At 41.9% G+C, this 21,735-nt stretch overlaps 1 protein-coding gene across 2 annotated transcripts in view; it reads left to right on the top strand.

Annotated features, from left to right (window-relative positions):
* SCHIP1 (schwannomin interacting protein 1) overlaps positions 1-21,735 on the top strand; it is a 71,276-nt gene that overhangs the window by 39,905 nt on the left and 9,636 nt on the right. For both annotated transcript variants that reach the window (XM_006165505.3, XM_006165504.3), the window contains exons 3-4: positions 19,419-19,536; positions 20,806-21,003. In XM_006165505.3, coding sequence (XP_006165567.1) covers positions 19,419-19,536; positions 20,806-21,003 — 316 coding nt within the window. The remainder of the gene's footprint in view (positions 1-19,418; positions 19,537-20,805; positions 21,004-21,735) is intronic.

The following is a 21,735-nucleotide window of genomic DNA, read 5'->3' as shown; positions in this document are numbered from 1 at the left end:
ATTCATGGTTGACATGAGGCCGTTGTTTTCTTTCTTTAGAATGTTTTTGTCTGATTTTATTTAGTTCAGAGTCATGCCAGCTTTAAATAAATTGAGAACGGTTCCCTCTTTGAATTTCTCTTCATAAGTTTGATTGTAGTAAGGTACCTCACTGCCACCTCCACTGTGCCTAAGCACGTCCCAGTCCAGAACCTCTCTGATTCAACCCTGTAAGACACTAAACTTCTGTAATGGCAGGGCAAATGGCAGTCTAGATGGTTCTTCCAAATGTTCAACCATTCTTGGTGTTCAGTCTTAATGCTTCAAATGTAATCGAGCATTTCCAGGATTCTACGGTGCAAATAAATGCATGTGCTTCCCTCACTGACTACCCCTGCCGATTACCAGCGGGTGGAATTGGTTGAAATCATTTGCCTCTCTCCATTTGCATTTTGTCTTAATATTTTCAAACTCTCTTGTGTCCTATTTCCTTTTTTTTTTTCCCTTTGTCCAAGTAGGTCATGCCTTCTTTCTTTCATTAATCTTATTTTAGTAGGTTTTCAGAAGAGATATAGATACGTTTGTTCAATATGCCGTGGTTAACTAGAAGATTTTTAATATTTTAAATAGCAGAAAATCTTCTCAAATAAAATTCTGTACAAAAATTTCATATGTAAAATAGTTTTCTCATGATTCAGGGCTGGAAAGGGACTGGGGTACCCTTGCCCAGAAAGTACGTCCCCATTTTTCCCCTTCATCTCCACTGCCCACACCTCGCCTTTGATGCCTCTCTCCATCCCTTCCCTACCAGCCCCTTGAAACTCTTGAAGCAGAGCAAAATTGGAAAATCATTGAGTCATCTACCCACTTGAAGACAGATATCTAAACACATATGTATTTCACAGTAGCTCATAACAAGCTACACTTGTTGACTCACCATAAGGAAGATTATTTATATCCTGTTCTTTCAGATGTTTTCCTCACCACATTCTGGGATGAGATCATCCTTGTGAGAACAAGATGACTTTTTGGATCCCCCTCAAGATCCAAATGATGATGTTAATAATGAGATTTAATATTTCCAAGAAATACCACTTTATCCCTCTAAGTTTAAAGTCTCCAAAGACTGTCATCTTTCTCATCAGAATAAGATAGAAGAAAAGCTTTTAGGGGTATTCAGTTGCAATTGTGTAACCCAGATTCACCTTTCCCTATTATAATTTTCCTAATACATCACAATACCTAAAATTCATCACAGAGCTAGAAATCCCTTTCTTCTTACTTATGAACGTATTTGAGGGATCTCAAAACTTTCAATTCACCAATATGGTACTCCAAAATGGACCAGGGCACGTGTGTTGAATGAAATAATCGGAACCATGGAAATCTTACATGAATTGCCCACTCCGCAGAATCTTAAATGAAGCTGAGGGCTTAAAATTACTTGACTAAGTAATGGATTCTCAAGTGGCAAGCTTAGTCTTTAAGGCAGGGCCTATTGAGGTAAGTGCAATCTTTGGCAAACTAATACAGCTCTGTTTATGTTTTGTAAAGGATGTGAAAATTAACTTAATACACAGCATGTGAGAAATGGTGACGTAGTATGAGAATCTGGAAAGACTAGGGCTTAAGCTGTCCCTGTGAGTGGAAGTTCTCAGTTACCTGTTGGGTCTCAGACCCACTGGATTCTTCTAGGTGGTGCTCTCTTCTAAGCACTTGTTAAAAGTAAGCTAGGCTTATGATGATCCTATAAAGACATTTCTTACCTGATACTATAGGAAAAGAATGTTTGATATTACTCCATAATTCAACCAATTAACTTTGTCTTACACTAAAATGCATAAAATATGGGAAATATCTTTTTTTCTAAAAAATTTGCCAAGCCTACCCTACCCATAATCAGCCTTCTCAAAGTAAGACTCTATGTCTTTTGCCTTTTTTTTTTTTTTCTATTTAAAACTGTTTCAGCAAAAAGGTTTTGTGTTTTTTTTTTTTTTTTAAAGGTTTTTGCCTTAGGGCATGTGCACTCACCAGAGAGTTGAGAGGGGAAGTGAGAAATCACCCCCGCTCCCCTCCATGGAGGATGGCCACGCTGCAATCCCTTTTTGTCCATTCTCCCAGGATCTTGGACAGGCACACACATGTGCCCAATGTGATTTTCAAGTCACCGGGCCTAAGACTCAAACCACAGTTGAGTCCAGTGATGCAACCACTACACCATCTTCTGGTCCCAGCAAAGAGTTTTTAAAACTTTAAAAGGAAATGAGAAAAATTAATTACCTATTTTCAAAATAAGGTTTCTGGGAAATACGAGATTTAGTCATCTTCTGGGGAAAAAAAAGAAATACTCTTTTTCTTTTATTAAAAGTATAATGCTTTTCTATGAAATATTTTTATCAGCCAAAATAATTGTCAGTTGACATTGTATTTCAGATTCTGACTTTTTGTAGCTTAGAGTTGTTAAGGGAATAGAAACTGTCTTAGCTGCTATGGGAACACAAAGCTGAGGGGACATTAGTAATGGCCCTCTAGGAGATCTTTCAGTTTTCAAACTTTCCAAACCTGACCTGACATTGTGGAGAAAACTCTGTCTTCTTCATTTTCCTTTTCTCAGAGTAACCGCAAAGTAAATCCAATCACTCCTCTTTTCACTTTACTCCAAGATAGATTTTATTTACATACATATAAATACAATCAAATGCAGTCTTTTTCATAAAGTAGGCAATGGGATGGTGTGACCTTCCATAGGCTGCTAGATCCTTCTCGCCAAACACTGGATATTATGGAAATCAGAAACCCCCTAGTGAACTTGTGAGCAGCCACTTCAAATAATGATATTGTTTAGTTATTTCAACCATCCCAACAAACCCAAATCAGAACTCATTATCTTCTTGACCTTATTGGTTATTGGTAAAGGCTGAGACAAAACCAGTAGTAGACACCCACCACCTCCATTTGTATTTGGCCTGGGTGGTGGGGGCGTGGCGCCATACTCTAGGAAGTGGGTATCAACTGGATCAATAACACCGAATCTAGAGAGACTTTCAAGAAACCAGATTCAAAGTATCCCTGAACGTGAGGACCAGAGGATCTGTGTACACAATCCGCCACAGAATCACAGGTTGAGCCAGCATCATTTTGCAAGGAAAGTGAGTCATCCTCTTGTCGCTAACAGTAATAATTTTTGTGCATTTTCCTGGAAGAAGTAAACAGAATGGTCATATCTGCCCAGCATAGTTGAGGAAAGTGGTTCTCCTATTTCAACTCAATGAAATCAATCTATGTGGCATCTTTCTTAAAATAATGGGTGCATACTGTAACACATTAACATGCAACATATCTTTAACACTTCATATTAATCTTATACACACACACACACACACACACACACACACACACACTAATGATTTGTTTAGGAAGCCTTTCATGTAAGTAGTTCCCACGTATGTGCCACTGTGAATGGCAGCTTACCCATCCTTTTTTTTTTTTTTTTTTTTTTGAGAGGTTTTTCCTATAGGGCACGTGCACTCACCAGAAAGACAGAGAGACAGACAGTGAGAAATCACCCCCGAGGGGGATGGCCACGCCACAATCCCTTTTCCTCCATTCTCCTCCTGGGATCTTGGGCACATATGCACACGCGCCTGGTGTGAGTTTACGCCACCAAGTCCGGGACCCGAACAACGGTCGACTACATGGGAGTCCAGCAACATAGCCATTATGCCAACGGCTGGTCCCCACATTCTTTTCTTATACTTTTCTTATACTGGGTGATCTACAGAGCATCTTTTTTTTTTTCCTTTTTTCTTTTTTAAGAGATATTTTGCTATAAGGCGCGTGCACTTACCTGAAAGATAACAGAAAACAAGAAATCACCCCCCAGGGAGGATGGCCACACTGCAAGTTTCTTCTTTTGCATTCTCCCTGTCAGGATTTTGGGCACACGCGCACACACACACACACGCGCCCCTGGTGTGAGTTTCAAGCGTCTGGGTCCAGGACTTAAACCGCAGTGAGCCATGTGGGAATCCAGCAATGTGACCATTACACCATCTGTGGTCCCAATAATTTTTATGCCTTCCTTTTAGAATACCTCTAGTTTTCTAATATATTACACAATTTCAAAAGTGAAGCTAGATTTTAAGTGGATCTTTTGAAGAGTAATAAGATTAAAATAGGAAAACAAATGTAATTATGTAAGCAATTCTTCTCTTTTACCAACCCGAAAGAAAAGCAAATTGGTGTTTGTGAAATTTTCTTTGTCTAATAAATAGCCTCGCTTTACAATAATGCCAATGACCCTACTTTAATTAGGTGCAATTAATTTTGTGCAAGCTGAGTTTGACATCTCGCTAGAGGCATAACCAGCTGTATTCTGTCTTATGATTTTTTTTTTTTAATCACCAATGAGAATTCAATTGCCTAAACTATTGCAGAAGAGTGGGAGGCAGGTAGAAAAAGGCCACAGGGCTGCATTTTATATTTTAAAATGGTTCCACTGGACAGCTGAATGTTTAATTAAAAGAGCTTCTAGGAAGTATTTTTCATTGGCGCATTGTCTTTGACAACTTATCACGACTTTATTACTGTAATTTGCACTATCTTTGGACAGTGATTCCACACGTGTCTAGACATACACAGCTTGTATGAAAAACGGGCTTCTTTGCAAGGACACAAAAGCACTCACAGCTTCTAGAATATGCTCTTATCGCTAGCGGGTGAGCCATGTCACCTGGAGATTTAACACCATACTTTTGCTCGCAAATCTTGTTAGAACACTTTCTGTACCCCTCAGATCGTTATCATTTTAGTTATCACATGTGTAATATATTTCCTTTTTTTAAGTTTGTTTTTCTTTTTTTTTTTCAAGTTTGTTTGTTTCTCCTTTGAGTGAGAGAGAAACAGCACACCACCAGCCCCCAATAGAATCTGGACCCCCATGATCCAGCCCCAGCTTGCTTCCGGTCTTGGACCACAGGCATGCCAGGCGTTCTCAGGGAGGCCTTTGGTACAGACCTGGGACCTTCCCATGTGGGTCAGCCTTGCCGAATGTCGTGTTTCACTGCTGTGCCATCATCCAGACCCCCGTGACCATTTACTTCCGGTGAGGACAGAAACCTTCATCTATTACAGTGCACAGCAGATTACTGTAAAAAGATCCAGTGGGCGTAATTTGTAAATAACTTCTATTTTAGGTGTTATTACACATTTTTTTTTCTTTTTTTGGAGAGGTTTTTGCTATAGGGCACGTGCGCTCGCCAGGAAGACAGAGAGACAGAGAGACAGAAAGCGAAAAATCACCCTCCAGGGGGGATGGCCACGCCACAATCCCTTCTCCTCCATTCTCTTCTCAGGATCTTGGGCACGCACACACGCACACGCACCCAACGTGAGTTTAAGCCACTGGGTCTGGGACTCGAACTGCGGTCGACTACATGGGAGTCCAGCGACATAGCGATTATGCTAACTGCTGGTCCCCACATTTTTTTTTTTTTTTGAGAAATCCAACAGCATCATTGAGAACACCATGAAAAGTTCATGTCCTCCCATCTCAGTCCCCTGTCTTTCCAGTATTCCGGTTTCTCTCCCCAGAGATCATCACTGTCCGGATTTGTGCTTGTCCTCCTGCTGTCTGCTAGGAAACGGTCTAGCCATGTGCTCTGTCCATCGCCAAGCTTTTTCACTCAGCAGCACATTCTGGCGATCTTTGTGAGCTCAGTCTATTAGGAAGGCAGTGTGGTGTGGTGCGTAGACGCGGGGTCTTAACTGGCAAAGGCCTGGCTTGGAATCTTGACTCTGCCGCTGATGAGCCCTTGCTAAGGACTTCACTGTAGCTTAGTTTCCTTATCTGTAAAATACACCGACAGTTGTGCCTCCATCATGGGGTTACTGTGAGGAAAACAAGTGAAGCTCTCCAAAGAGTTTCTGGTCTAGGGTGGTTTGAGTCCTGGACCTGGCAGCTTGAAAATCGTGCCGGGTGTGTGTACATGCATGCCAAAATCACAGGAGGAGAATGGAGAAGGGACTGAGGCATGGCCATTCCCCCTAGGGAGTGATTTCTTGCTTTCTCTCTCTCTGTGTCTCTCTGGCAAGTGCATGGGCCCTATATCATAAATCTTCCATTTGTTAATTAATTAAATTGTAAAAAGAGTTCCTGGACCAGAGCCAGTGTTGTATTTGCTGTTACTTTTTTAAAAATCATTTTTATTTACTCTTAGACACCACCGATTATAAATCAAATAGTTATTTTAGGTACCACTTTAAAAGCAAAACTACTGCCAATTAATGCTGACACCTGCCTCTCTAACACTGGATTGTTTGAGTTACAGAAGGAGTCCATTTAGGCTTGTTCAGACATATATTATACCTGTCTCCTGTGCATACAAAAACAAGCAAAGAAACAAAAAGAAGAAAAAAAAGGCGGGCTGTGTTGGTTAAGGTAGTCGTAAAACTTTTTCACAGTCAGGCCAGATGGTGGTGTAGTGGTTAAGGCAACTGGATCTTCCATGGCCAAGTGTGCAGTTCAAGTCCCTAACCCGGCAGCTTGAAAAGTATGCAGGACGCATGAGTATGCATGCCCAAAATCTCCAGAGGAGAATGGAGGGCGAAGGATTGCAGCATGCCCATCCCCCAACGGGACAATTTCTCACTTTCTCTATCTTTCTTGTTCTGTCTCTGATGAACTCATACACCCTATAACAAACTTAAAAGAAAAAAAAAAACTTTTTCACATTCAGAGTCTAACTCTACACTTAACCACTTTCTTTGGGAGTTATCCGTGTCTCTGTTTTACTACACAATGGCGCCCTTGGTGCCATAAGGAGATACAGTGTGCCACCTTCCAAACCAGTGCCCTCCACTCTGCAAGTTTTGATGCTGGAACTTGTCGTTTGACCTGAAGACAACAGCCAGCGCTTCCTCCTGCTTTGAGATCCTTACATGCGTGTAGACTGATAAGGTTACAGGTTCAGTCCTGCGGTCAGGCCACCATCTTCCGGGGGGACAGTGACTACAAGGTGATCCTGATTTCGACGAGTGCAAAGTGTGAACAGCCACGTGTAGACTCGATGCAATTCAGTAGATCCATCACAGTCTTTATAAGGACTACTGTACTTAGGATTCAAATGGGCATGAATTAAATCATGAGAAAGAATGTTTTTAAGACAAAGCTTAATATGGAACCAAGCCTAAATGGCAGCCCCCAAATGTTTTTAAACATGAACAGAAGAAGTAGTAAAAGCAGTGTGTCAGTGTTCAAAATAGTAAAAGGATTTGCAATTAAGATGTTCACCTAATCCAACCATACCCCTCAGAAACACAGACGGACAGCAGCCCTCCAGTGCTGTGTTTTGTCCCTGCCTCAGGAACACTGTCAGAAGTCTGGATGAGGACAAACATTTCTTCTCTAACTTGCATTGCCCTTGCAGCTGAGACTTCAGCAGGTGGGGCAGATAGAACTTTATACTGTCTGGGCTGAATGGAATAGACAGGCTGGCTTTAAAACGTGGTTAAATTTGTATCGATTGCAATAGAGTGGGTATAAATGCACATGAGAGAGACAGGGAGAGAGAGAGAGAGATGAGCCCCTCCACAAGTTCTGGTCACACTGCAATCCCCGTCTCCCAGTCTTCCAGCCCCTTGGATCCTGGGCATTCATACATGTACCTGGTGTGTTTCAGGCTTCCCCGGCTGGAGAATCTAACCAAGGCTGCTAGGAAGGATCATGTTTCTCTTAAGCAGCACATTACCACTGCATCATGGAGCTGGGCCTGTAACAGTTACTTTAGAATTTGTAATTTACCAGAGATCGGAGGAGGAGAATGAGATTGAGACTGGTTTGAACATGATGTGCAGAGTTGAATCCAAAAAAGTCCATCCACAGAATTGTTTGCTTAGAAGAAAATATGTATCCTGTTGCCTGAGGATCTCCCACCATCCCCAGCACTTCTGCCAGAAACAAAAGCCCAGCCTGACTCATATGTGAGTCATGGTCCCTGCATAGACAGAACTGAGTCAGACACCCTGTCCTCTCTCCCAGCTGTCAAACAGTGAATCCTACCCACCTTGCCTCCAACACACAAGGACTAATCATCTCTCTCTTTCTCTCCTTTTCCTTTTTAAATTCCTGCTAACTGCCCACACAGGGCATCTCGGAGGTACTCAAAAGAAAAAATCAAAGTCAACTGGATCTCTTCATCAAAAATCATTTAAGTGTATTTCCTGCCATCTTTTCTATGCATATACTTTTGTATTTTTGTTCATAAAGTTGAAACCATACCATAGCTACTGCTTTATAGCCTACGTTTTCAATTCATATTTCAGCAGAGACATTTGTCCATATTCATAACTGCTCTTCTGTCATTTGTACTTTTACTAGCTGTGTCATCATGACTCCTCATATAGTTCACCATTATATACCTTTTTAAGAATTATTTTGGGACCAACAGTTAGCGTAATGGCTATGTCGCTGGTCTCCCATGTAGACAACCGCAGTTCAAGTCCAGGACTCGGTGGCTTAAACTCACGCTGGGCGCGTGTGCGTGCGTGCCCAAGATCCCGAGAGGAGAATGAAGGAGAAGGGATTGTGGCGTGGCCATCCCCCCTGGGGAGTGATTTCTCGCTTTCTGTCTCTCTATCTCTCCCTGTCTTTCTGGCGAGCGCACACGCTCTGTAGTGAAAACCTCTCAAAAAAAAAAAAAGAATTATTTTTATTTAATTTTTATTTATTTATTCATTTATCTTTTAATTTGACCAGAGAGAGAGAGAGAGTGAAAGCAAGCCACTAGGTCCGGGACTCAAACTATGGTCAGCCATGTGGGAGTGTCCAGCGCCTTAACCTCCACACCATCTGCTGGTTCCCATCACCTTTATATACTTAAGCTTTTGCTGTTAAGCATTTGTTTCCAGCCTTGGAATTTTTATTTTGTCTTGTTTTTCATTTTTTTCCTAATTTTTTCTTCCACTTATAAATTTATTCCATTCTTATTAATGTGTCCTGATCTTACAAAACAGATGCCCCTAGAATAAAGTTCCAGCTGTGTGACCCTGTGTAATTTAACCTCTATGAGTCTCTGTATTCTCATATGGAAAACAGGACTCATCACACCTGCTTTATGTGTATCTGAGAATTAGAGGTAAGGTATATAAAGAGCCTGGCACACGATAGATGCTCAAAAATGGTAACTTTTAATTTCAGATTATAAATTGCTTGGAAACCATTTGGCATAATTAAGATGAAAGTAGAACCCATTTGGCACTCAGGAGAGACGGCCGTTTTATTCCTAGTACCAGAAGAGGCCTCATTCTGGTGTTCCATTCATGCTGGAAAATATTTCTGTTGAAAATGCATTTTCCCAAGATTAAGATCCTCTAATTTCAAATTTAATTACATAAAAGTGGTCATTAGTGAAGGAAATGGACACTGATGTGGAATTAGAACCAACAGCTGTCTGAAGAATGCAAGTATTTATAGCTCTCTAGAGAATTAGATTAGGATGCAAAGGCTAATGCTTCTCCATGAAGAGCTGGTGAGTGGCAGTTCCCCTTTTCTGTTAGTTTCTTAAACCAGTGAGACGATTCTGTGGCCATGTGGTGTTTGGTGCGTACCAGCCATTGTTTGAATGTGCACACATGAAACTTTCCAGAACTAGTCTTAGAAGAAGAAACAGAGAATGATCAGTGCTAGTGAGGCTGTGATGAAAAGGGAACCCTCTTGCGCTGTTGCTGGGAATGCAAATTAGTACAACCACTGTGGAGAATGAAATGGAGGTTCCTCAGAAACCTACAAATAGAACTGCCATACAACCCAGTACTTCCACTCTTCGGTATCTATCCAGAGGATAGGAAAATCCTCAGCTGGAAAAACACTTGCACATTCATGTGTTTTGCAACATTATTCACAATTGCTAGGACATGGCATCAAACTACATGTCCAAAAACAGAGGAGCGGATTGAAAAAATGTGGGACACGTACTCTGTGGAATATTACTCAGCCATAAAAAGCAATGAGACCCTGACATTTGATAGAAAATGGACAATATAGGAGATTTAATGCTAAGCAAAGCAAGCCAGACTACGAAAGAGAGGCATTGTATGTCCCCATTCAATATATACTGAATGTCTGCGCTTTATAGCACTAACTGAAAGATTGGAAGGTATAATTGCAAGGAGGGCAACTTTAGATACCAGAGATGGGGGTTGAGGGGCTATAGAGGGTGAGAGGGAGGGAATCAGGGGAAAAACAACACACTTAATAGACATAAAAAAATTATCTGCTAATGATAATATACATGGTAATGTCTTTGACTTGATTAATATGCACTATATTCTTGCTGGGAAAAGCCATGTTGTACACTGTAAAGGTGTACAGTGATTAAATGCAAGTTAAAAACAATAGTAATAAAAAGTTTTTTAAAAAGAAGAGGAAGCAGAAAAAGAGAAAGAAATGGCCTGAAGAGAACCAAGTGAAAACCTCTCAAAAAAAAAAAAAAAGAATTATTTTTATTTAATTTTTATTTATTTATTCATTTATCTTTTAATTTGACCAGAGAGAGAGAGAGAGTGAAAGCAAGCCACTAGGTCCGGGACTCAAACTATGGTCAGCCATGTGGGAGTGTCCAGCGCCTTAACCTCCACACCATCTGCTGGTTCCCATCACCTTTATATACTTAAGCTTTTGCTGTTAAGCATTTGTTTCCAGCCTTGGAATTTTTATTTTGTCTTGTTTTTCATTTTTTTCCTAATTTTTTCTTCCACTTATAAATTTATTCCATTCTTATTAATGTGTCCTGATCTTACAAAACAGATGCCCCTAGAATAAAGTTCCAGCTGTGTGACCCTGTGTAATTTAACCTCTATGAGTCTCTGTATTCTCATATGGAAAACAGGACTCATCACACCTGCTTTATGTGTATCTGAGAATTAGAGGTAAGGTATATAAAGAGCCTGGCACACGATAGATGCTCAAAAATGGTAACTTTTAATTTCAGATTATAAATTGCTTGGAAACCATTTGGCATAATTAAGATGAAAGTAGAACCCATTTGGCACTCAGGAGAGACGGCCGTTTTATTCCTAGTACCAGAAGAGGCCTCATTCTGGTGTTCCATTCATGCTGGAAAATATTTCTGTTGAAAATGCATTTTCCCAAGATTAAGATCCTCTAATTTCAAATTTAATTACATAAAAGTGGTCATTAGTGAAGGAAATGGACACTGATGTGGAATTAGAACCAACAGCTGTCTGAAGAATGCAAGTATTTATAGCTCTCTAGAGAATTAGATTAGGATGCAAAGGCTAATGCTTCTCCATGAAGAGCTGGTGAGTGGCAGTTCCCCTTTTCTGTTAGTTTCTTAAACCAGTGAGACGATTCTGTGGCCATGTGGTGTTTGGTGCGTACCAGCCATTGTTTGAATGTGCACACATGAAACTTTCCAGAACTAGTCTTAGAAGAAGAAACAGAGAATGATCAGTGCTAGTGAGGCTGTGATGAAAAGGGAACCCTCTTGCGCTGTTGCTGGGAATGCAAATTAGTACAACCACTGTGGAGAATGAAATGGAGGTTCCTCAGAAACCTACAAATAGAACTGCCATACAACCCAGTACTTCCACTCTTCGGTATCTATCCAGAGGATAGGAAAATCCTCAGCTGGAAAAACACTTGCACATTCATGTGTTTTGCAACATTATTCACAATTGCTAGGACATGGCATCAAACTACATGTCCAAAAACAGAGGAGCGGATTGAAAAAATGTGGGACATGTACTCTGTGGAATATTACTCAGCCATAAAAAGCAATGAGACCCTGACATTTGATAGAAAATGGACAATATAGGAGATTTAATGCTAAGCAAAGCAAGCCAGACTACGAAAGAGAGGCATTGTATGTCCCCATTCAATATATACTGAATGTCTGCGCTTTATAGCACTAACTGAAAGATTGGAAGGTATAATTGCAAGGAGGGCAACTTTAGATACCAGAGATGGGGGTTGAGGGGCTATAGAGGGTGAGAGGGAGGGAATCAGGGGAAAAACAACACACTTAATAGACATAAAAAAATTATCTGCTAATGATAATATACATGGTAATGTCTTTGACTTGATTAATATGCACTATATTCTTGCTGGGAAAAGCCATGTTGTACACTGTAAAGGTGTACAGTGATTAAATGCAAGTTAAAAACAATAGTAATAAAAAGTTTTTTAAAAAGAAGAGGAAGCAGAAAAAGAGAAAGAAATGGCCTGAAGAGAACCACTTGCACTCCAGCTACTTTTAGAGTTGACTTCCTCAGATTTTGTCAAAAAGGCCAAATACCTGAGTCCTATAAAATGTGGGGTCATCAAGACATAAAGAGACATGATGTTTGAGCTGGCCCTATGGCCTAGTGGTTAAGGGAGTCAGATCCCACATGGCCAACCAGTTTGAATCTAGGCCCCAGCAGCTTAATGGATACACCTAGCATGTGTGTGTGCATGCTCAAAATTCCAACGGGATACAGAAATAGAAAAGGGATTATGGTATAACCATGCCCCATGGGAGGCGGGGTGCTTTCTCTCTCTCTCTCTTTCTGGGAAGCTCACATGCCCTCCAGTAAAAGAAAGGAGAGAGAGAGAGAGGCCTGATGTCTCCCCTCCCCCAAACTCTCTCTTTGGTCCATAACTAGAAACTACCCTTAACTTCCCTGGGCACTAACTGGTGGAGGACTCGTTTTCTTCCTTTTCTTTTTCCTACCTTCATTTCCCCAAATTAACCAAGACCCTCTTTCTCTGCAGTTCCCTGCTCATTCACTAGTCTTGATTAACACCTTGCTTTAGTAACAGTCCAGAGTATGTAAGATAAGAAGTGTCTACTAAAAGTTTTGGAGTTCTTTCCAATGCCCTGTGTATTCTCCATTTGTATGCATTGTGATTTAATTGTCACCCCTAATTCAGCTACTACGGATCCACTTACTGTAACAGTCATGAACTATGAAATGCCTCAGGAACCAAAAGGAAGCATAAATGAGGAAAGCAAGGCAGATTAAAAAAAGCCACAGAGAGGGGTGGGGACTGTAGCAAACTAGAAAAGGTGTGCCCTGGCCAAAGAGGGCAGCAGCTGTCTGCAGTAGCCAGTGAGGGCCATGGGACTTACATTATTGCCTGATCATCAAATGAGTGAATGGATGCAATATTTGAAGCCATTACTTAGATGCTATTGTTTAGAAGTTCAGTCAATTATCATCCCATGAATTATGTACTTCTTAGCAAAAGAAAGTTAACACAGTCCCACTAAACTAAGATACAGCATTGTATTTTGATAATCACAAATGCTGAAAAACAGAAATTTTGTCTTTATTTTTTAAATTAGTAATAGGCATTTCTGTAACTCTCATGATGAATCTCAATGTGGAACAGTCGGTAGAGAAAAGAGGAGAGAGGGGCAGGGTTTGCAGAATGGGAACGTAGTTTGCAATTTATCAAGGACTTGCCGTACCTCATTTTACCTACCTCGACACATTCCACAGAGACACCATCACACACACAGCACATCGAAAGCTTACCCAAACCTCAAACGTTCCCTCTTTACAACAAATTCTCAGAAAAATGAAATGTGTGTATTGCAACCCTTGAGTAGTTACATTCCATATTTAATGCTCAAGCCTCTTTGAAATTCTCATGAGAAAGAAAAGGATACAGTATAAAAATATGGATGATCATTTATTATGTATAAAACCTTTGAATAATGCAGTGAAGATCCTTAAAATAAATGGAAATATTATATTTTAATGGCCTGGCCACAAACTAGTTGAGGATATTGAGAAACAGACGGCACGGCAGGGCCAGTGGCTCTCAAGCCCTGCTGTGTGTAGACAGATAAGGAGGAATGCATGCTTGGAACCCATAGGCATTCGGGAAATTTCCTCTCACCCTGCTTCCTGAGGAAAGCCACACAATTGCTTTGAAATCATAAGCAAGTACAGAATGCCCTTTAAAATTATATGCCAGACACAGATGGGATCTAATAAGTCCAAAGCTAAGGGTAAGTGTAATACGCAGAAAAGGCCACTGGATTCAAAAGTCAGAAGTCCAGTGGGTGGTCTTGCTTTGTGACCTTGTGCCAATTACCTATTGCCACAATGATGATGCATAATCATTATTTTTTTTAAACCTGCAACAGTAGCATACAACAATAAGCATTTATTAAATATTCTGCTCGGGATTCTGTAGGTCAGCTGGGCACTTCCGTTAATCCTCGCTGGGCTGGGACAAGCATAACCACGTGTCCGTGGTCAGCTCCAGGTCAGCTAGTTGCCGTCGCTGCTGTTGGCTGGCCTCGTCCTGTGTCTGGGGCTTCATTGGGAACAAGTGCTGAGTCAGCTCTGTGCTGCCGCCAGCAGTCTAGCCAGGACTTGTTCAGAGGGCAGTGGCAGGCTTCCCTGAGGGACTGAGGGAGCTGAAACACCATCATTTCCTTTCCCTTCTGTTCACCAAGACAGGCTCTAGGACAGCCCATGGGGAGGGAAATCAACTCTACTTCTTGGTGGGAGAAGCTAGGAGTCACATTTCTAAGGGCACATACAAGGAGGCGAAAGAATTGAGGCTGTTTTCCAGTCAGGCTGCACAGGTCTGGGGCAGATTTGACGTCTCTGAGTATCATTATTGTCTTATCTTGTTACTGCATTTCCTAAAGAAATACCTGGGTAATTTATAAAGAAGTAGAGGTTTCTTCAGCTCATGGCTTGGAGGCCTGAGGTCCAGGGGTCAACTTTTGGTACAACTGCAACACGGCAGAAGGCAAGATCTTTTTTTTTTTTTCTTGGAGAGGTTTTTGCTGTAGGGCGCGTGCACTAGCTAGAAAGACAGAGAGAAACAGACAGAAAGCAAGAAATCACCCCCCAGGGGAATGGCCACGCCGCAATCCCTTCTCCTCCATTCTCCTCTTGGGATCTTGGGCATGCACACACACACGCCTGGTGTGAGTTTAAGCCACTGGCTCCAGGACTCAAACCGCGGTCAGCTACATAGGAGTTCAGCGACATAGCCATTACGCTAACTGCTGGTCCCTAGAGGGCAGGATCTTAAACAGAGAGAGCAGTTGCCTGTAGTTTCTTCTGCTTGTTCTGGTCTGAATCCATGTCATGTTGCCTGCCTTATTCCATCTTACATGTACACAGCAGAAATTAGTGTGTGTGTGTGGGGGGGGCACCCTAATGACTATCACAACATGAAGATACTAAGTTTTCACTTAATACCTTTACAATACAACGAGGTCCACCATGTGAACTTTTGGGGAATATCCAATCACCAGATTCCAAAACATGAACCTTTGGAAGATAAACCATTATCCAAACTGTAACATCTGTCTTGCCTGTAATCCACAGGTGACTCCACAGCCCAGGGAAAGAATGGGAGTGAATATACTTTCAAACTAAAATTCAGTCCAACAGTTCGAGTGACACGAACTAAAGGGCACTGGGCAGGGGCATAAAATCTTATCAAAGAATCTCAAACATCTTTACATAGATGCTGGTGGCTTAAGCTGGTACTAGGAGATTCCATGTATAAAATCAGAAAGCAGCAAATCTTAGGTTATCAGGAGAGTCATGATGTATTTCTCTGTTTTTCTATGCAAAAATGCATCGTTACTTTCCGAATGATCCAGTAGTTCTGAGCTTCAGAGCTTGCCTTACATTAGCCCAGCCCTAGTTCATCATATGTAAGGCTAAGGACAATTCACAATGGTTACGGCCCCACCAACAGTCATCAGCAAAGTTGAGAACCATAGCATTGTCTGTCTTAGGGTAGAAATTGTCCTTGTCGAGGCTGGCAGGTGGCATGGTGGTTAAGAGTTCTGGACTCCCATATGGCTAACTGTGGTTCGAGTCCCGGATCTGGTGGCTTGCTTTCTCACTTTCCCTCTTTCTCTCTCACTGGTCAAAATTAAATAAATAAATAAAGTTAAGTAAAATAATTCTTTAAAACAAAAAAGATATTGGTCTTGTCTCCATATTTTGAAAGATGCACGTAAATTTACACCAAATCATATTACCACATGCCTGAGTTTTCAAAATGTCCTCTTACTAGTTAAGAACTTTTCATTTCTGCCCTCCTTTCAGTTCTGTGCTTATTTTAATAATATCCCTGACAACATTCATTGAAAGTCAGTCCCAGCATTTGCTCCGTAACGATCTTCCTCCCTGTAAATGCCAAGCAGACATCATTGCTGGACAGCCTCTCAACCAGATGCCCGCCCACTCCTGCCCACTTCTGGCCAATGGGAGCAAGCCACTCCTGCTCACATGGAGATGTCCAGAAAATGTACTTTGTCGTTACCTCATCATGTGTCTGAGCATTCTGTCAGGAACACCCTCTTTCTAGATCCATGGTGCTCCCTCTCGGTAGTTCTGGGCTGCAGGGTTGGTTTTAATTGCTGCGTGGTGCATAAAGGAAGAGGTTTCTAGGATAATCAGAACAGACCTTACAGAAATAAAATCAATGGACAAAGCAGACTGCCAGCAGCCTTCTGCAGCCAATGCTCTGCTAAATGCCATTTGAAACATCAAGTAACCTTGAATTGGATACCTTGACATTCTATCTCTAATTAACAAGATGAGGGTCAGATTTTCACTGTGCTCACGTGATCCAGGTGAACTGGCCCTCCTGCAGCGTGAGGGACAGAGGCTCAGAGGGAACTCTGGTTTTCAGACTGAGCCTCAGGAACACCCTTTATCCCCCTGAGTAAGAAGGGTTCCAGAGGGTTCTCTGTCCTTTGACCCTGTGGTGTGGAGGACTTCGGCAGCACCAGGTGGTCTCAGTCACCCCACAGTCAGGCCACCGTGTGGGAGCTGTGGCTGAATTTTACCCAAAGCCGTCTTCATCTTAAAACCCGCTTAAAGGCTAAAGGCAGACAAATCCTTCTTGAAACCTGAGCCTGTTTTAAGATGTCTTTGCTAAAATCCCCTCTGAACCATTAGCTGTTATGTCATATCATTTCCTTTTCCGGAGAGGAACATTCTTGGTGATTACCGCTATAAGGAATTATAAGTCTCACCCTATAAGCAGCTCTGTTCGCTTGCCCGTGGTGATAATGTGGTACTAAGGCGATTTTCTGAATTTCTACCTGAGGCGTTTCTTCATGTCACCCCAACTACTAAATTCCCTTTTTTCCCTTTGCCTTTCCTGAGTTAGCAATGCTGTTTGGGACAGTCAATTAGGTCTGGGTTGATCCTTTGAAGGAAGGTCAGTTTGGGGACAGGACAACAGAATTTCTGACCAGACTTTCTTCAGAATGAAAACGTGTATCTCTGGACATTGTGAACTTTATTTTGTAATGGTATTGTGGATTGTTGTTTACTTTCATAACCCATGTATCCAGTACCCATATACTTCTCAGGATTTAATTCAGGAAGTGGAAAATGCTATGTAATCTTAGATTCTAATTAGTGTTAGCCTTTAAAATGTGTCTGTTTTTCATTTGCAAGTGATTTTCTTTTTTACCACCTTCCAATGCATAGCTCTTGAGTTTTATTATTAAAAACTGGGGTTTTATTTTTAGACCAATCATAAACATTAAAACGTTAAAGCTTATAGGGGATCGAAGGGTAACCTGAACCTATTAGATTTCTCTAGGGGAAAAAAAAATCCAATAGAAACAAAGTTAAAAGGTGGCAAATAGCTCACTGGGAGAAGCTGCCCAGTAGTTACAGTTTTGAGTATCTGTCAGAGAATGGATTGTGCCTAGGCCAGAGGTGTTGAGCGACTTTAGAGGTCTCTTTATAGAGTCACATCACCTCTCAGATTCTGTATTCCTTTGGGCTTCCAGGGAGTAGAGAATGGAAGACAGTTAACATGCACCTGCTCTGCCCCAGGCTCTGAACACTCTGAACCCTGACTGCAAAATGTTGGGTTGAGTATTACCCGTCCCATTGTACAGATGAGGAAACTGAGGTTCATAGAGATTATGTACCGTGCCTGGAGAAGGAAGTGAGGATTCAGAACCTAAGTCCAACTGACTTCAGGCACCTGGAGCTGATCACAGCAGGACCTGTGGCCTTGTATCCCTGGGCCCAGGGCGTGCCTCCCGGGCCCAGCCCTCCCTCCCCACCCCCCTACCCTCCCACTCCCATACCTGTGCTGTGAGGGCAGGCAGGGAATAGAATGGCGCATGCTCAGGGAAGGCCGTGCTTCCTTACAAAGCTGGCACTTTGGGTAATTATAGACTTTAACAATAGGTGGCAGTGCCTACCTGTAACAGCCCAGGTTAAATCAGTACGTTTTCTGTCTCACTCTGTCCCTCTCTGATCAAATTATAAATAAATAAATAAACTTAAATGAAATAATTCTTTCAAAAAAAAAGAAAAAAAACCTTTGGGCTGTCTGAGTTCAGGCACAGCAGTAATGTGTTGCTATAGCGATGCTGGGTCCATGTGGACGATCGTGAGTTCCGTTCTCTGGTCATCCCCTATATGCCGGGCACATGTGCTTATGCTCCTGGCTGGCTGGGAGGGCTGGGGGCTTGGGGAAGAGGGGATGCAGCATGAGACCCTGTTGAGAGTGCTTGTCTTTCTCTGTTTAATCTCTCTCACTTTCATGAAAGAGATTGACTTTAACAAAAAAAAAAATCCTTGTTACTACCAAACAGTATTGACGTGTGCTCAACTTCAAAAGGTTGGTACAGAGCACTGGCTCTGCAGTCTGGCTGAGTGTACAGCAGGGCGGCGGCCGGCTACCCTTTATGACTCATTTCCAACATGGCTCCCGGAGCGTGAGGGTGCACCACACACGTAATGAGCTCCCAAGAGGGCTCTGTCTTCAAGGCTCCCGTGTGCAGGAGGCCGTCCGTAGATGCCGTTGTGTCCTAAGCGTGTGCCTTTCTGCCTAGGTGTTGTGTGTCCTTACATCTTCGAGGTGAGCCTGTGGTGTCTCTCTTTCTTAATGACATAAATGAGGTCCCTTTGTTGGCTTTTGACAACTGCCTTAAATAAAGGTTCCCTCCAGACAACCCTATATTGTGACTGGGGGGCAGGGGGGCAGTCTTTAGAGAACTGAGGCCTTGAGACACTGACTGTAATGAGCTTCTTTAAACTGCACCCCTGGGCCAGGGCCCTAGATGACCCAAGCAACCTTATTTTGCCAAGAACCTCATTCTTCTTGATCAACAGACCTGTAAACTCAGTAATTCGACTCATTTTTATTGGGTGCTGACTACATGTTTGGTGTCATACTGTGTGCTGTGATACATGGCTTCAAATTATTTTTCACTTGATATGAAATTGGTGTGGGAAAAGCTCATATAATATTGGAGAATCCTCTAGTAAAAGTTATTTATAAGGGAGAATAATGTTGGCCCCTTACATCTCCATGTGAAGAACACACACAACCACTCTCAGCAGAGTCGGACGGTTGGCCGCAGCCAAGTACAAACAGCCAACAGCATGAGTGCCTGTGTGTTTCTGCCCAGGCTGCAGAGTGGGATGAACCTGCAGATCTGCTTTGTCAACGACAGTGGCAGCGACAAGGACAGCGATGCTGAGGACAGTAAGACTGAAACCAGCTTGGACACCCCCCTGTCTCCGATGGTAAGTCCACACAGCCACTAACTGAAGCTTGGTGTGGTATTTTATATTGTGTGGGGTTTATTTTCTGTTGGGAATCAAGAACACTGCAGCAATTAAAAAAGAAAAGTCTCTTGGGATTGCATGTTCCTATGTGACAATGACTGAAAAGTCAGTCACGATATAATAAGGAGACATAAACTCTGTTGAAGTTAATGTCTATTTTCATATTAAACCATAGGAATACTCAGATATGATCTAAAATGTATCAAATATGTTAAATATCAATCCTTTCCCCATTGGGCTTAGAAATATGAGCTCGTTCCTTTCCTGCATGTTATAGAAGTTGGCTTAATAATCATAGGTGCTTATTAATGAAACTCTTTCCTTCCCTTTCCTATCTCTCTCCATTTTTTATGCCAGAGGACATGTACACATGCGAGAGAGAGAGCACCTTCCTCCAGTTATTTCATCCTCTACGACCCTGGGCACATGTGCATGCAGAATTTTTTTTTTTTTCTCCCAAGCTATTAGGGCTGGGATTTGAACCCTGGTTGGCCACGTAGGATCCAGCTTCCTCTGCATGGCACCTACCACTGTGCTATGGGGCTAGTCCTATCTTTTTTTCTTTTTTTAACTGAAGACCAACAAATAGGAAAAGATGTTGGTTTCTGAGAGCAGGGCAATGTCAGAATGTGATTAAATATCTGAGATTCTATTCTGAGGACTTAGAGTTAAATATGTTAGTGTATTTAAGCCCAAGAATCAAGAAATGTCTTAAGTTTGTCATACATATATTTTTCCTGTTGTTAATTATACTGCTCTCACTCTTTATGCTAGAGTATATTATAAAATAGAGTTTAAAAAAAAAATGTTAGAGGGTACTGTGCTCACCAGAAAGACGAAGGGAGAAACAGAGAAAGCACCCCCAATGGGATTTGGTCATGCCACAATCTGTTTTCTCCATTTCTTCATCCCATCAGAATTTTGGGCACACACACACATACTCAGTATATTTTCCAAAATGTCAGGGGCCAGGATTCAAACCATACACAGCCATGTGTGTCTGGCTCCTATGCACAGCACTTAAGCCCTACACTATGGGAGCTGGACCTAACATAGCCTTTTTTTTTAATGTTACCTGAGATTTGTACAGGTCAAGTCAAGCAACAAGTAGAGTTGATGGCGGAAGCTCTTAGCCACTCTGAGAGAAGATTCAGGGCATATCCTAGCTCATCTCTAAGAGGGTTGTGACTGGCATCAAGAGCTCACACTGCTCTTTTTCCCTTACAGAGCAAACAGAGTTCTTCCTACTCTGATAGAGACACTACTGAAGAGGAATCCGAATCCTTGGATGACATGGACTTCCTCACAAGGCAAAAGAAATTGCAAGCCGAAGCCAAAATGGCCCTTGCCATGGCCAAACCAATGGCCAAAATGCAAGTAGAAGTGGAAAAACAGAACAGGAAAAAGTCTCCTGTGGCTGACCTTGTAAGCAGCAAAGACTGATATAGCAGTCCTTGGGGGCTGCACGAGGTTGAACCCTGTCCCAGGCCCTTCCCAGCGTAATGCGAACTCGGGTTTCTCCAAGACAGTTCATAAAACGTACTGTCATGGAGAAATAATTCAGTTCGCTTCTTTTTCCTTACTGCGATAGCATGGGAAGATATAGTAAACTGATCGTGTTTCATATCTGCTCTCCTTCTTGGAGGCAATATTTGAATAGTTGTCATGGAAATATTTACATTCCTTTAAAGCAGTCTCCATTTAAGAACCTATTGCTTGTGGCACACTCGCAATTGCTATCTTTGTCCTTCCCACCTTTCAATGAAGACAGTATAGCATAGCAAATAAGATCCTTAAGCTTTGGAGTTTAGGTCTAGCTCTGCCATTGACCTGCTGTGGGGTTCTGGGCAAGTTACTTAGGTCTTGGTTTTCTCGTCTGTAAAATGGCAGTAATAATGCCTTCCTCAGAGCATGATTGCGAGGATTTGGGGTAATAAAATATTCAGAGCACAGAGCACAGTGCATGTACCGTGGTATAAATTATTAAGCAGTAGCTGATTTTATCAACTTTATCCATGTCATTGGTATTACTTATGCTCCCTGATAATTCATTTATGGCTATAATAATTGACTCACTGTTGTCACCGCCTCTGTAAAGATTAACCAGAAAGCTTTTGATGCCGGCAGTGCAATGCATTGATGCCGACAGCATATTAG

This window comes from Tupaia chinensis, unplaced genomic scaffold (genome assembly GCF_000334495.1).
Source record: "Tupaia chinensis unplaced genomic scaffold, TupChi_1.0 Scaffold143935_1, whole genome shotgun sequence".
NCBI classification, from domain to species: Eukaryota; Metazoa; Chordata; class Mammalia; order Scandentia; family Tupaiidae; genus Tupaia; species Tupaia belangeri.
This window is presented reverse-complemented; position numbering and strand designations above follow the sequence as displayed.